The sequence below is a fragment of the Cervus elaphus genome, chromosome 21 (assembly GCF_910594005.1).
Source record: "Cervus elaphus chromosome 21, mCerEla1.1, whole genome shotgun sequence".
In the NCBI taxonomy this organism is placed as follows: Eukaryota; Metazoa; Chordata; class Mammalia; order Artiodactyla; family Cervidae; genus Cervus; species Cervus elaphus.
Window position 1 is genome coordinate 35404297 of NC_057835.1, and position 13810 is coordinate 35418106.

Sequence of the window (13810 nt, forward strand, 5' to 3'; positions counted from 1 at the left end):
ACCTCCCATGATTAGCACTTGTGTTAAGAATCAGTTTTGTTGCTGATCATATGACCTTCACGGGCACTCCGTAAGGGTTTATTCAATGAATGAGCGTGCCAGTGCATCTTTTAATAACTGTGGTGAAAGGTTTTATGGAAGGTTGCTCTCTTTAAATAGATTTTTTTTCCCTTTTATTTCTTCTTTTATCTTCCTCTCCATCCTAGAAGTGGAGACAGTTGGCCTTTTGTATTCCGGGTTCTGCATCCAGAGTTTCAGCCAACTTCAGATTGAAACTATTTGGGGAAAAAAAAATTACAGAAAGTTTCATAAAACAAAACTTGCACCAGCAACTATTAGATAGTATTTACATTGTATCTATGACTATTTATGTGACATTTTGGCCACCTGATGAGAAGAGCTGACTCATTTGTAAAGACCCTGATGCTGGGAAAGATTGAAGGCAGGAGGAGAAGGGGACAACAGAGGATGAGATGGTTGGATGGCATCACCGACTCAATAGACATGAGCTTGAGTAAACTCCGGGAGTTGGTGATGGACAGGGAGGCCTGGCTGCTGGCTGCTGCGGTCCATGGGGTCGCAGAGTCAGACACGACTGAGCGACTGAACTGAACTGAAGTGAACTGATGTAACATTTCCATTGTATTGGCTCCCCCAGTGGCTCAGATGGTAAAGGATCTGCCTGCAGTGCAGGAGACTTGGATTCAACCCCTGGATGGGGAAGATCCCCTAGAAAAGGGAAAGGCTGTCCACTCCAGTATTCTTGTCTGGAGAATCCATGGACAAAGGAACCTGGTGGGCTCCAGTCCTCAGGGTTGCAAAGAGTCTGACCTGACTGAGTGACTAACACTTCCACTTTACATTGTATTAGATCTTAGATGTAATCTTGACATTAAAATGTACAGGGATTGTGTGTAGATTATATGCAAATACTACGCCATTTTATTTACATCTCTTGAGTATCCTCAGATTTTGGTATCTTTGGGGGTCTTGGAACCATTCCCCCTGGATATGGAGGAACAATTTTATATAAATTGAGACCTGCTAAAAATTGGCAATTACACGTACTTTGCCAATTACACATACAAGTTCATGGAGCTTTTTTCCCAGACCAAGGAAAGAGAGGAGGAGGAGGAAAATGAATATTAGGAACATTCATGTCATGAATGAGTTTGAAATCATCTCCTTTTTAGAGAACAAAAATAACATTCATTATATATGCTGTGTATGCACACATATGTAAAATAACTAAAGAAGACATGGAATCTCTTAAGAGGAGCTCTACTTACTTATACTCACCTGGAGGAGACTGGGTGGGAAGGATACCTAAGCTTAAACTATTTGAACTTTTATCCTGTTTGTATATTGCATCTTGAAATAAAAACAGGAGGAAAAAGACTTAGTACGTGAAAGTTTCTGTTAAGTAATCAGACATTGTTTTCTCCATTTTTCCTGATTTAGGGGTCCAACATTACTGATACCTGTACAGAAATGCTAATGTGTGGAGTCTTACTGAAAATTTCTTCTGGAAATATTCAAGAGCGGGTATTTTTTCTTTTTGATAATCTTTTGGTGTATTGCAAAAGAAAACACAGGTAAGAACATAGACAGGGAATACTTTAAAAACAGTTTATCCACTTCACAGATTCAGCTTTTTCTCTGTGCTTCCATGACCTCATCAGTAAACTTCCATGAATTCTCAGCCCCTTCTCCTTGCTACTTTAAGAAAGAGAACATGTTAGGATTAGAGCCAGGAAATAATTAAATTATTGTCTCTCTATCTTAACGAGCTTTTCAAAAAATTCCTTTTTACCACCTGTGAAAATGAACCTATTTATTTCTTGTAGTATGCTCGTCTCAGTTTTTGTGTTTAGCAGCAAGATTGGGATTAGTAGACATGGGTTTCAGGAAAATCTAGAAGAGGCTGTTAATTCTACCTGTATGAAGCTCTTTAAAAATTGTAAGGTCATATGGACACCAAGAAGGGAAAGGGGTGGTGGGATGAATTGGGAAATTGGAATTGACATATATACAGTATTGATACTATGTATAAAATAGATAACTAATGAAACTGACTGTTTAGCATGGGGAACTTTACTCAATGCTCTGTGGTGACCTAAATGGGAAGGAAATCCAAGATGAGGGGATATATGTGTACATTTAATTGACACACTTTGTTGTATAGTAGAAACTAACACAACATTGTAAAACCGCTGTACTCCAAGAAAAATTTTTTAAAAATGCTTATTCTCTGCAGGCATAATCTTAAAGAATCACATGAATTAATTATATAATATTCCCGATAAATTTATAAAATAGATATTTTCACTATCATCATTTTGTGGAGAAGGATATTGAGTCACAGAGAGGTTAAGTAACTTTCCCATACATAATAGTTACAGAAATGAATTTTGGACCCATTTAATTCTAATTCAAAGCCCACCTTTATTGCAGATTATGATAAAATGTGTGTGCCTCATGAAAGATGACAAAAAATAAAAGCGGAACACTTTTAAGATAAAGGGATGAATAAAAAAATCATAAGGTGATTCAAGTTGTTTAGGTGCAATTATTTTTTCTCCCAACTTTAGCCAGGTATTATTGACAAAGTTATAAGATATTTAAAGTGTACAATGTGATGATTTAATATAATACACATTGTGAAAGGATTCTCCCACTAAATTAACACATCCATCTAGGTTTGATTATTAAAGACATCTGTTTGAGAACGAGATCTTTTTTTATTAGAGTTGTTCTCATCCTTATATATATGACTGCCCTCAAGGTCAAAGCTTTTGCAAAATTTACTGTACAAATGATGTTACCATTCATGGTCTCATGGCTGTAACTGTTAAATAAATTAAATGATAGGGAAAGTTTTATAAAATCAAAATACTGCTGCTTGGCAAATAGCCTTAATGTATATATAATGTGGACCAAACACATATAAATGCAGAGGAGGAGAGGGGAGAGAGCTCTGCATTAATGCACTTGACAACTTAACTTTTGCTTAGTGTGTATATGTAACACCATACATTAATAATTTAAGTATATATTATGAAATATATATTAATAATTTTAGTATATTCAGTTGTTAGCAGACTTTTGTCAGCAAGTCAAATTAAATAGTTCAGATCAATTGAAGTTTCTTGGATGACTAAATGTTGCTTAATCTTCTTGAATTATTTCTTAAAATCTTTCCTCTTTAATATATTTTAAAAGCAATCTCCCCTGAGTGTTGAGTGATTCAAGTATAAGTATATCCATAACTGCCTAATTCATTATTTCAAATGCTCATCTGAACCTGAATTTTTTTTTTTTAAGTTTGTGTTGCTCAGTTTTTAAGAGCAAAGGCTGGTACTAGTGTACTATACACAAAATTTTGAAATGTTTTGGGCTATTTTATAAATAAATAGGATCCTTATGAAGGATTATAGCTGTATTTGAGAGACTTACTCTTCAAGTGTATAGTTATCATATTACAACAATATGGGAAAAATATTTTAGAGCTAGTTAATGCTTAATAACCTCGAGCACAGTCCAAGTCTCTTTGAAGAGGATCATAAGTATTAACTGAATTTTATCAGAGATTGAGAAAAAATTACCAGCTAGTTACTGAAAATTGAGAAATGAAGTGAAATTGTGAATAACCAACTTAGAGTGTCTGTCAGAGTGTGATTGGGGATCTTTGATGTCATGTACTGAGCAAAAGCATGTATTCACCCTCCCGCCTGTGTGTTGTCCTTGGCTCAGGGCTTCAGTGTCTAGCACCATCTTATAGAGCAACCTGAGCTGCTATGAATGCCAGGACACAAGTTAAAAAACACCAAGAGCTTAACGTTTGATATTGTTGACGGAACTAGCATCTCTTTTTCCAAGAATGGCTTAAATTATCTTGCTTTAACAAGGTTTTGCCTTACGTTTAGTAACCACGTTTTTTGTGTGTGTGATTTTCTTCTGTTGTTGTTAAGACGGTTGAAAAATAGCAAAGCATCTACTGATGGACATCGGTACCTTTTTCGTGGCCGGATCAATACAGAGGTGATGGAAGTGGAGAATGTGGATGATGGCACAGGTAAATGATTGGTAAATTTAAAATGGAATGGCAATAATAAACTCCTTTATAAGATAGACTTTTCACTCAAATAATTCGTCTGCAGTGAATTTGAGCTTAGAAATACTTTGTTAGGCAGAACTGTTGGAGGAGGGAGGGAAGATAAGAGAAAGGAGGACTCTTTTAAAACGGAAAATTATCTTCACCTGAACCGTGTTAGTTTGTTGTTGTTCAGTTGCTAAGTTGTGTCTGACTCTTTGTGATCCCATGGACTGCAAGCATGCCAAGCTCCTCTGTCTTCCACTATCTCCTGGAGTTAGCTCAAATTCATGTCTGTTGAGTCAGTGATGCTATCTAACCACATCATCCTCTGCTGCTCCTTTCTCCTTTTGCCTTCCATCTTTTGCTAAGTCATGTCTGACTCGCGTGACCCCATGGACTGTAGCCTGACAGGCTCTGTCCGTGAGATTTCCCAGGCAAGAATACTGAGACCCAGAGATTGAACCGTGTCTCCTGCATTGGCAGGTGAATTCTTTACCGCTCAGCCATGAGGGAAGACCAAACCATGTTAAACACTAACATTAAACACAGAGATACAAAAGTAGCTGGGAGTGTCATAAACTAGTAGTTGTGTCCATAATGTATATTGTAGTTTGATCATGATGCTATTAAAACATCCAGCTTAGGAGCTGTCATAGGAAAGCATTGAACCGGTACAGGCTTGGAAAACCATTCAAAAAGTAGTGCCAAATCCTTTGTATTCTTTCCTGACAACTAGTTTATTTGTGTAGTTGGCCTGAGGCCAAGAATGTTTGACTTCTAGAAAATGTGGTCTGTAGTGCAGTGTTGGGCAAACCATAGGTTGCAGTACAGTAGTCAGATTTGAATTGAATAAGATGGAAATTCTTAAACTGTTCATTAAAAGTGAATGAAAAGAAAAATGACATGAAATGTTAGTCACTCAATTGTGTTCGACTCTTTGCAACCCCATATATTGTCAATCCCTTGCTGACCCAGGGATTGAACCTGAGTCTCCCACATTGCATGCAGATTCTTTACCATCTGAGGTACCAGGAGTCCCCTAAAACTGAATAGATTTTTTTTAAAGTTCAAGTGTTAATGTTGTGAATTAGGGATGTTCCATTTTTTAGGTCTGACTGCATTTAATATATAAAAGTTTCTTTATTTTTAAAAATTTTATGTTCTTCAATACACATGGATAAAGATATTTTGAAGAATTCAGTGGTTTTGGAGCTTTTTTGATATGAATGGTTGTGTTGCTCTAGTATATATTACATTTGTTCTTTCACTTTACCTATTAATTTTCAGCTGACTTCCATAGCAGTGGACACATTGTTGTTAATGGATGGAAGATACATAACACAGCCAAAAATAAATGGTTTGTGTGTATGGCAAAAACACCTGAAGAGAAACGTGAATGGTTTGAAGCTATTTTGAAAGAACGAGAACGGCGGAAAGGTGTGTATATGGATTGAGCATTATAATACTTTGTGAAGATTCAAATTTAACAAGAAAGCAGAAAATGGGAGTTATGAGGAAACGTTATGAGGAAGTAGATGGTGTTTGACATTCACTTACTTTACCTAGGTGATGTTAGCCCATGCTAAAATACTTTTTGAATATTTCCAATGTTGTTACTGAAATCAAGTAAAAGAAAACCTTACATAGTTAGCAAAATAATTAGACTGTGGCTAGCAGTGTGTTTTAAACAGTGTCTTCATTCTATTGAGACTGCTGTAACAGAAAACCCTACACTGGGTGGCTTATGAACAACAGAAGTTTATTTCTCACAGTTCTGAAGGCTGGGAAGACCAAGACTCAGTATATGATGAGGGCTGTTTCCTGGTTCATAGATGACCATTTTCTCTGTGTCCTCACCTAGCAGAAGGCATGAAAGAGTTCTCTTAGATCTCCTTAATAAGGGCACTAATCTCTTTCATGAAGACTCCACCCTCATGAACTAATTACCCCAAAGGTCAACCTCCTAAAGCCATTACATTGGGAACTAGGTTTCAGCATATGAATTTTGGGGGCATGTGTGCTTAGTTGTTCAGTCATGTCTGACTCTTTGTGACCCTTTGGACTGTAGCCCACCAGGCTCCTCTCTCCATGGAATTTTTCAGGCAAGAATAGTGGAATGGGTTGCCATTTCCTCCTTCAGGGGATCCCAGGGATTGAACCTGTGTCTCCTCTGTCTCCTGCATTGCAGGAGGATTCTTTACCTGCTCAGTTACTGGGGACACCATTTGGGGGCATACAGACATTCACTTTACAGCAAATAGTTTTACTTGATTTAAAATTTGTTCAGTTTTCTTTGCACTTTATTACTTTTTAAAAATTTTTACTGGAGTAGCTTTAGAATGTTGTGCTCGTTTCTTCTGTACAACAAAGTGAATCAGCTCTACTATTTGGATATCCATTCAGTTTTGGATTTCCTTCCCCTGTAGGTCACCACAGAGCACTGAGTAGAGTTCCCTGAGCTATTCAGTAGGTTCTCATTAGTTATATATTTTATACATCATATCAATAGTGGATATACGTCAATCCCAATCTCCAGTTCATCCCTCCTCCACCTTTCCCCTTTGATATCCATATGTCTGTTCCCTACATCTGTGTCTCTCTTTCTGCTTTGCAAACAAGATCATCTATACTGTTTTTCTAGATTCCACATATATGGATTAATATATGGTCACACTTTATTCTTGCTCATTTCTAAAGAATCATTATAGAGTTTTGCTTTAAGAAACATGCTTTAATAATATAATTCAGTATTTGGAGCCCTACACCAATTGTCCCCCTGTCTTTAACAGTACACTTAAAGTTCCTTGGTCAAATATTTTAGTATCCTAATTATAAAATAAGGCATTTTGCATGCATATTAACTTTTAAGTGTTGTTACAGTGTCATTGAATCAATGTCATGTAACTCCGTAAGGAAATTGTTCACATGGGGAGGTCTAGCTCAAATTTGCTTCATATTTTTGTCAAGATTTGCAAACAGTATTTGGTCTGGTGATATTCAGTGTGTGAAGTTTACCTGCAGGTATTCCTATTTCTGTAATTCAGCCAGGAAATAGAATTAGAAATGTTTTCATAATTAACTATTTTCTTTATCAAATAATTGATGAGAAATGTGACAGTGTTTATTCCTTTCCCCAGAGACTTAGGTAAAAAATATCTCATTAATGATAAAATTCTAGAACATAAAGAGCTTTTCCTTCCATCTTTAGATATTTCCCCTTGAAGAATGTAAAAATTTCTACTACCTTGATTAGATTAGTCATAGTATACATATTTATAAGAATTTCTAAAACATTTAAAAATACTCCTTGATTGATCTTAGATGAAGAACCAGACAGAAAAACTTTAAAACAAAGATCATGAATGTATAACTGACACTTTGGGTTTTGTTGAATCTAACAGTCCATTCAAAGAACACAGCAAATCATTTAAAAGATAGAGTCAGTTTTTCATCAAGTTGAACCTTAGCTTTTTTTTTGAACTGATTATACATATAAATATGTCCAAGACCTAAAAAAGGGAAGAAAACAACAAAGCAGTCTATAACTCTACCTATATTATTCTTAACTCTGCTTTTTAACTTCTATAACTCAGCTTATTCTATTCTTAATGGATTATTCACTGTTATTGGCAAATGTTAATGACTTCTCCATTGTAAATAAAATTTTAATAAGAAGTTTAGTAGTTAGAAGACTAAAAAAAAAAAAAATTCAAGAAATTCTTCTGCCACATTTCTTCATCAGTCCCATCCATTGATTGTCCGTGTGGCCAGAATTGTACCTTTGGCAGTGGTCGCCTCTAAATTTCCTGGCCTGCATTGTCTGTCCCTGTCAGATTAACTTCCGCTCTGCACTGCCAGGTTCTGTCTTTATGCCCAGTCTTCTTGTCTCTCTGGAGCTCCATGCTCACTTTCTCAGTTGCCCCCTGGGCTTCATGTGAACATCCAAGCTCAAGCTACTCAGTGCTGGTTTTCTCTGTACCTGAAACCCTTTGCCCAAGATGCCTTCCCATCACCCTTCAGTTCTCCCATCAACTGTCAGAAGCCATCCTGATTTCTTCTCTCTACACCCACATTTAACCCATTGCTATGCCTTAACAATACCACCTCCCAGGTATTTCTCAACTTATCCTCTTCTCCCGATAACCTGCTATTGTTTACAGAGATTTGAACTTGCCTGAACTTTAGTGGATCCCTCCTAATTGTCTCTCTCTTTTTAAACCCTCTTTCTTTCAGTTTATTCCCTATACTGTCCTCTGAGCTTTGTTTCCAAAGCATCAAAACTTTGCTGCACTTCCCTGCCTTCCCCCTCCCTCTGGTTAAAATTCATAAATGTTCCCCCAGTTCCAAAGGCACGAAATTCACTGAGACTGCTGGTGAGCAAGGACTCCGCCCACCTCTCCATCCACCTCCTGTCCTGTCACCTGAAACCCAGGGCTGTGTGCCTCTTCCTTCAGATGACCTTTGTGAAGACGTTCTCTCTCTGGAAATCCTGTTCGTATCCATGCATTCAAACATGGTCCATCCGTGAAACTTCCCTAAGATAGTGGTTAGGTACTGTGACCATTTCTCTCCCACAGCACAGGTTTTCCTCTAAGGCTGTCTCCAGTGCCACTGTCTAGCTGTGCTGACCTCGTCCTACAAAGGGCTTCCTAGGTGGTGCTAGTGGTAAAGAACCTGCCTGCCAGTGCAGGATATATCAGAGACCTGGGTTGGATCCGTGGGTTGGAAAGATCCCCTGGAGAAGGAAATGGCAACACACTCCATTATTCTTGTCTGGAGAATCCCATGGACAGAGGAGCTGGTGGGCTACAGTCCATGGGGTTGCAGAGAGTCAGACATGACTGAGCAACTGGGCATAACCATGAGTCCTACTAAAGGGGTCCATGGAGTCTGAGATACAGCTCCTCTTCCTCCACCAGCCAAACCGTGTGCCTCTGGGGCACAGTCTGCACAGAGGTGCCGTTTGGCTGCAGGCATCTCACCTTGACTATCTTCCTAGTACCATGTGAGCTTCTTGACATCCAGAGTCCTATCACACGAGCTTTGTATCCACAAATCCCAGCGCGTGGTAGACATGCAAAGAATGGTTTGTTTTATGAATGCATGAACAAACGAAGGGACTTTTTCAGTGACCTGTCCTGTGTTTTCATTTTTGACAGGTTTAAAATTAGGAATGGAGCAAGACACCTGGGTAATGATCTCTGAACAGGGTGAGAAACTTTATAAAATGATGTGCAAACAAGGAAATCTGATCAAAGACAGAAAAAGAAAACTGACTACGTTCCCTAAATGCTTTCTGGGAAGGTAGGGTTGTTGTCTGGGTGTGTTTCTTTCATATTTTCATGATCTCATGTGTTAACTTTCCTTTAATTATTCATTTTTTCCTAAAAAAATATTCTCCTAAATGTTTTTGAATATTTCTTTACTATCCACATTTCCTAGGCCATAATGGGATGAGGGAGTGGATATAGAGCCAGGAACCCTGACCAGAAAACTGAAGGCATCCATCCATCCATTCATCCATGCCTTTAGTAATTTCTGATAAACTGTGTTTCAGGGGCATGGCAGAGGCTGGGATCAGGCAGCAGCAGGCAGGCAGGCGGGTTTGCCTGTAGGACAGAGTCTGGCAAGGACATGAGTGCAGGGCCTGAGAGTCACTTAGACTGAAAGGCACACAGTCTAAACTCCCAATTAATTCAGAATTTAGACAGCTGGGCTCAGGATGAAAGGGCATTGATGAAGAGTCTGAAAAAGTGGGTCACGCGAGGGGCCAGGCACAGAGGAGCAGGCAGGGAGGTCACTTGGTGGTTCAGCTCAGAGAAGATCAAGCTTGTGCCTTTGGTTCTGCAGATGCTACTCGGCTGTAGGTGGGAATCCCTGCTGGGTTAAGCCAGAGGGCAGGGTAACTGCCTTCAGGTGGCTCTGCTTAGGAAACGCTCTGTGCCAACTTCTTCCTGTACATTATTTCCAATCTTCAAACACATACTTAAGAGTTAAAAACCTTTATTATTTTTTTAAAGGTTAAGAAACTAGGAGATCAGGGAGTTTGACATGTCCAAGTTCATACAACTAGTAATTTACAATGTCAATGCTATAAAAGTAGACTGGAGAGGTAGTTCAAAACCCAGTCCCCACTCAGATCTGATCCTGCCACGGGCTAGTTGAGAGATTTGTTTTCTTCAGTCACTAAGTAGTGTCCAGCTCTTTTGTGACTCCATGGAAGGTAGCCTGACAGGCTCCTCTGCCCATGGAATTCTCCAGGCAAGAATACTGGAGTGGGTTGCCATTCCTTCTCCAGGGCATCCTTCTGACCCAGGGACAGAACCCGAATCTCCTGCATTAGGAGGTGGTTTCTTCCCCACTAGGAAAGCCCAGTTGAGAGACTGGGGAAGAGTTAAATTTCTCTTTCCTCTATAACAATAGAAATGATTGTATTACTTACCTGTGATACTTACCAAAATGTCTTCTTTTTTTTTTCTTTTCTTCCAGTTTTATTGAGCTATAATTGTGTCAGTTTAAGATACACAGCATAATAATTTGACTTACATACATTGTAAAAGGTTTACCATAATTAGTTTAGTGAACATTAGTTATCTCATTTAGATACACATTAAAGAAAGAGAAAAAATTTTCCCTTGTGATGAGAATGCTTAGAATTTACTGTTAATTTTTATGTGCAATGACAACAGTGTTAATTATGTTTCAGAATGTCTTCTTAGCTATACAGACTGGAGTGGGCTGCCATTCCCTTCTCCAGGGGATCTTCCTGACCTGGGGATTGAACTTGGGTCTCCTGCATTCCAGGCAGATCCTTTACCATTTGAGCCATCAGGAAAGTCCAACATACAAAATCACCATAGACTATTGCCAACACCAACATCATCAGAAGAATATAGGCCAGGAGACCCTGTGCTTGCGGGAAGCAGGGGGGTCCCCTCTTCAATGGGGTGGTCCTTGCAGCAGGCCACACAACAGCAGCAAGCTGTAGTTGCTGGTATTGGCTCTGCCCCCAGGTGAAGGGAGAGAGCAGATGTGAGCCCCGCCTTGGCTTAAGAGTCCCATGTTGCAAAGAAGACACCCTTTCTCAGAAGAGGTTGTTCTGAGAAAACCTGAGGCATATGTTCTGAGGCATAACCTCCAAGGTTCCCATAATACGTACCCCCTTACTTCAAGAGTCATACTTGACGAGTCACTTCAAGCTGTGGCTTCTCACCAGGTGTTTATGAGTGTGCAGTTTAACCATCAGAAACCATTTTGACCACAAGCAACATGTTAGTGGCTCAACCGTGTTGGGTTCTTTGTGACCCCATGGACTGTAGCCCCTCAGGCTCCTGTGAACGTGAGGTTTTCCAGGTAAGAATGCCACCTAGTAATACAACGACACTCAACCCTCATCAGGTTTCTAGGGAGACTCACCCAGGCTCAAATTTGCCCTTACTGAAGGACAGAGAGTTCTATTAAGCCTTTACCCACACCATCTCCTATGGCTATGGTGCCCATTAGTTGCAGTAATCTGCAAAGCGTTGCCCAGAACCCTGGTGACATAGTGGAGGCTCAGTAAACATTTGCTGTGTTAATTGTAGCCTTTTCCATAACAACATACCATGACCTGAGTGTGAGATGTTTCTGACCGGATCATGATCCCTTTGCCATGTGTTGATGGGATCTTTCTATTACTTGATTAGTTTCCGTAATAAAGTCACTCATTAACTTTCTTCCCTACCCTTTCTTTTTTCCCCCATACTCCTAATTTATAGGACTACTTAAAATATGCTTTTCCCCCCTCACTTTATTTGGAAACATTCAGGAATCTGCTAAGATCAAAATGAGGAATTGTATTTTAGCTCTGTGCCAGCCATCTCAGCCCACTATGGATGGCTGACATTGGATAATCACTTACCATGTGCTAGGCACAGTGTTAACTTCCTGACATTTGTCAGCTCCTTTAATCCCAGGCAGCTCTATGGGGTTGATATTCTTATTAATTCCATGTCATTGAGAAAAAAAAGAAACTGAGACTTAGAGAATTAAATTTACTCACACAACATCACACAGCTAGTAGAGGCAGAAACAGTGTTTGAATCCAGGTTGTCTTATTGCAAAGTGCATGATGTTACTTCTTTAATAGAAGCATACAAAGACCTTTAATAGCTTCTTCTGCCTTAAAATGTGCATTGTGGACTAGACATTTATGTTTAAATTTCCATATCCCTTGGTTATTTGACTTTACCATATGTGTTACTTTTAGTTTTGAAATAAATGGAAAAGTAATTTCCTGACACTTTCCATCGCTTTGCTTCTTTGGCCTCTGTGCAAAAATAAAATTGTTCTGAAATATATTCATTAGTTAACATAAGCGTTTAAGCATTAGCTTTTTAAACATGAGCATGATAAAATATTTTATTGTAAAATGTCTCTGTATTGTGTTCTCTTAATGATATCACAGGCCTTTAAAAAAATATCAGTACTGAGATGAGGGTCTCCTAAGTGTTACAAAGCACTGGGGCTCCCCACCCTCTCCCGAAATAGTGAGTGATGTGAGCTGTTAATTCTCAGTGGCCTTTCCCAACCACAGCAGATGTGCATGGTAGACAGTTCTGATGGATGGTTTTGTGTTGGAGGATTCCTTATGGATGGCAGTTTAGATATAGCGATGAATTTTCCAAGTCATTTTAAAATTTGAAAACAAGGTAGTCAGACTTTTCTGTGTCTTTTGGTGTGTAACATTTGTCTATTGGGGGCTTCCTTGGTGGCTCAAATGGTAAAAGAGTCTGCCTGCAATGCAGGAGACCCAAGTTCGATCCCTGCGTTGGGAAGATCCCCTGGAATGACAACCGACTCCAGTATTGCTTAGAGAATCTGATGGAAAGAGGAGCCTGGCAGGCTCCTGTCTGTGGATGGGGTTGCATAGAGTTGGACACGACTGAGCGGCTAACACATACAATAGACACAGGATTGTCTACTGCTGCAAAACAAATTGTCATATACTTAGACACTTAAAATGATGCACAGGTAGGTATTCGCTTGTATTTCTGTAGGTCAGAAGTCCAGGTGAGTTAGAGCAAGTCCTGTGCCCAGGGTCTCACAAAGGCAAAATCAAGGTGTTGGCAGGGCAGGGCTGGGCTTTTATCTTGAATCTTTGAGGAAGACTTCATTTTCCAGCACATTCAGGTTGTGGGCAAAATTTCATCCTTTGTGGTTGTAAGAATGAGGCTCCCACTTCCCTGCTGGCCATTGGAAGTTGTCTATATTCTTTGGTATGTGACCCCTTCCAGCAGTGGCACATTGAATCTTTCCCGTGCTTTTACTTGTTCTCACTTCTTCTTGTGCCACCAGCCTGAGGAAACTCTGTGCTTCAAAGGGGTCAGCTGCTCAAGTCAGGCCCACTGGGATAGTTTCCATATTTTAAGGTCAAGTGACTTGGGATTTTAATTGCATATACCAGTCCATTCACAGGACTACCTAGATTAGATCTTAATTGACAAACCAAGGGATGGAATTCTTGATGGGGGAGGGAGGTGGGTGGAAGAAGCTTTTTAGAATTCTGTCATATAGGGCATGCATAATAGAATTATTTTGTATGCCCTCTTGGAGTTTAAAACCTATTGGTTCTCTGTGCCTGAAAAGCTACATTTAAGACAATTTATCTCTTATTTTAAGTCATTGTTATTCTATCTAATTCTGCTGTTTAGTTATCTTTAAAATCTGTTGTAT

At 39.2% G+C, this 13810-nt stretch overlaps 1 protein-coding gene across 3 annotated transcripts in view; it reads left to right on the top strand.

The window, feature by feature from the left end:
• Window positions 1-13810, top strand: part of PREX2 (phosphatidylinositol-3,4,5-trisphosphate dependent Rac exchange factor 2) — a 291844-nt gene that overhangs the window by 100291 nt on the left and 177743 nt on the right. For all 3 annotated transcript variants that reach the window (XR_006336296.1, XM_043879148.1, XM_043879147.1), the window contains exons 7-10: window positions 1462-1595; window positions 3972-4075; window positions 5384-5533; window positions 9256-9400. Coding sequence is in view for 2 of the 3 variants with exons in the window: in XM_043879148.1 (XP_043735083.1) it covers window positions 1462-1595; window positions 3972-4075; window positions 5384-5533; window positions 9256-9400 (533 nt within the window). In the remaining variant the exon portion in view is untranslated. The remainder of the gene's footprint in view (window positions 1-1461; window positions 1596-3971; window positions 4076-5383; window positions 5534-9255; window positions 9401-13810) is intronic.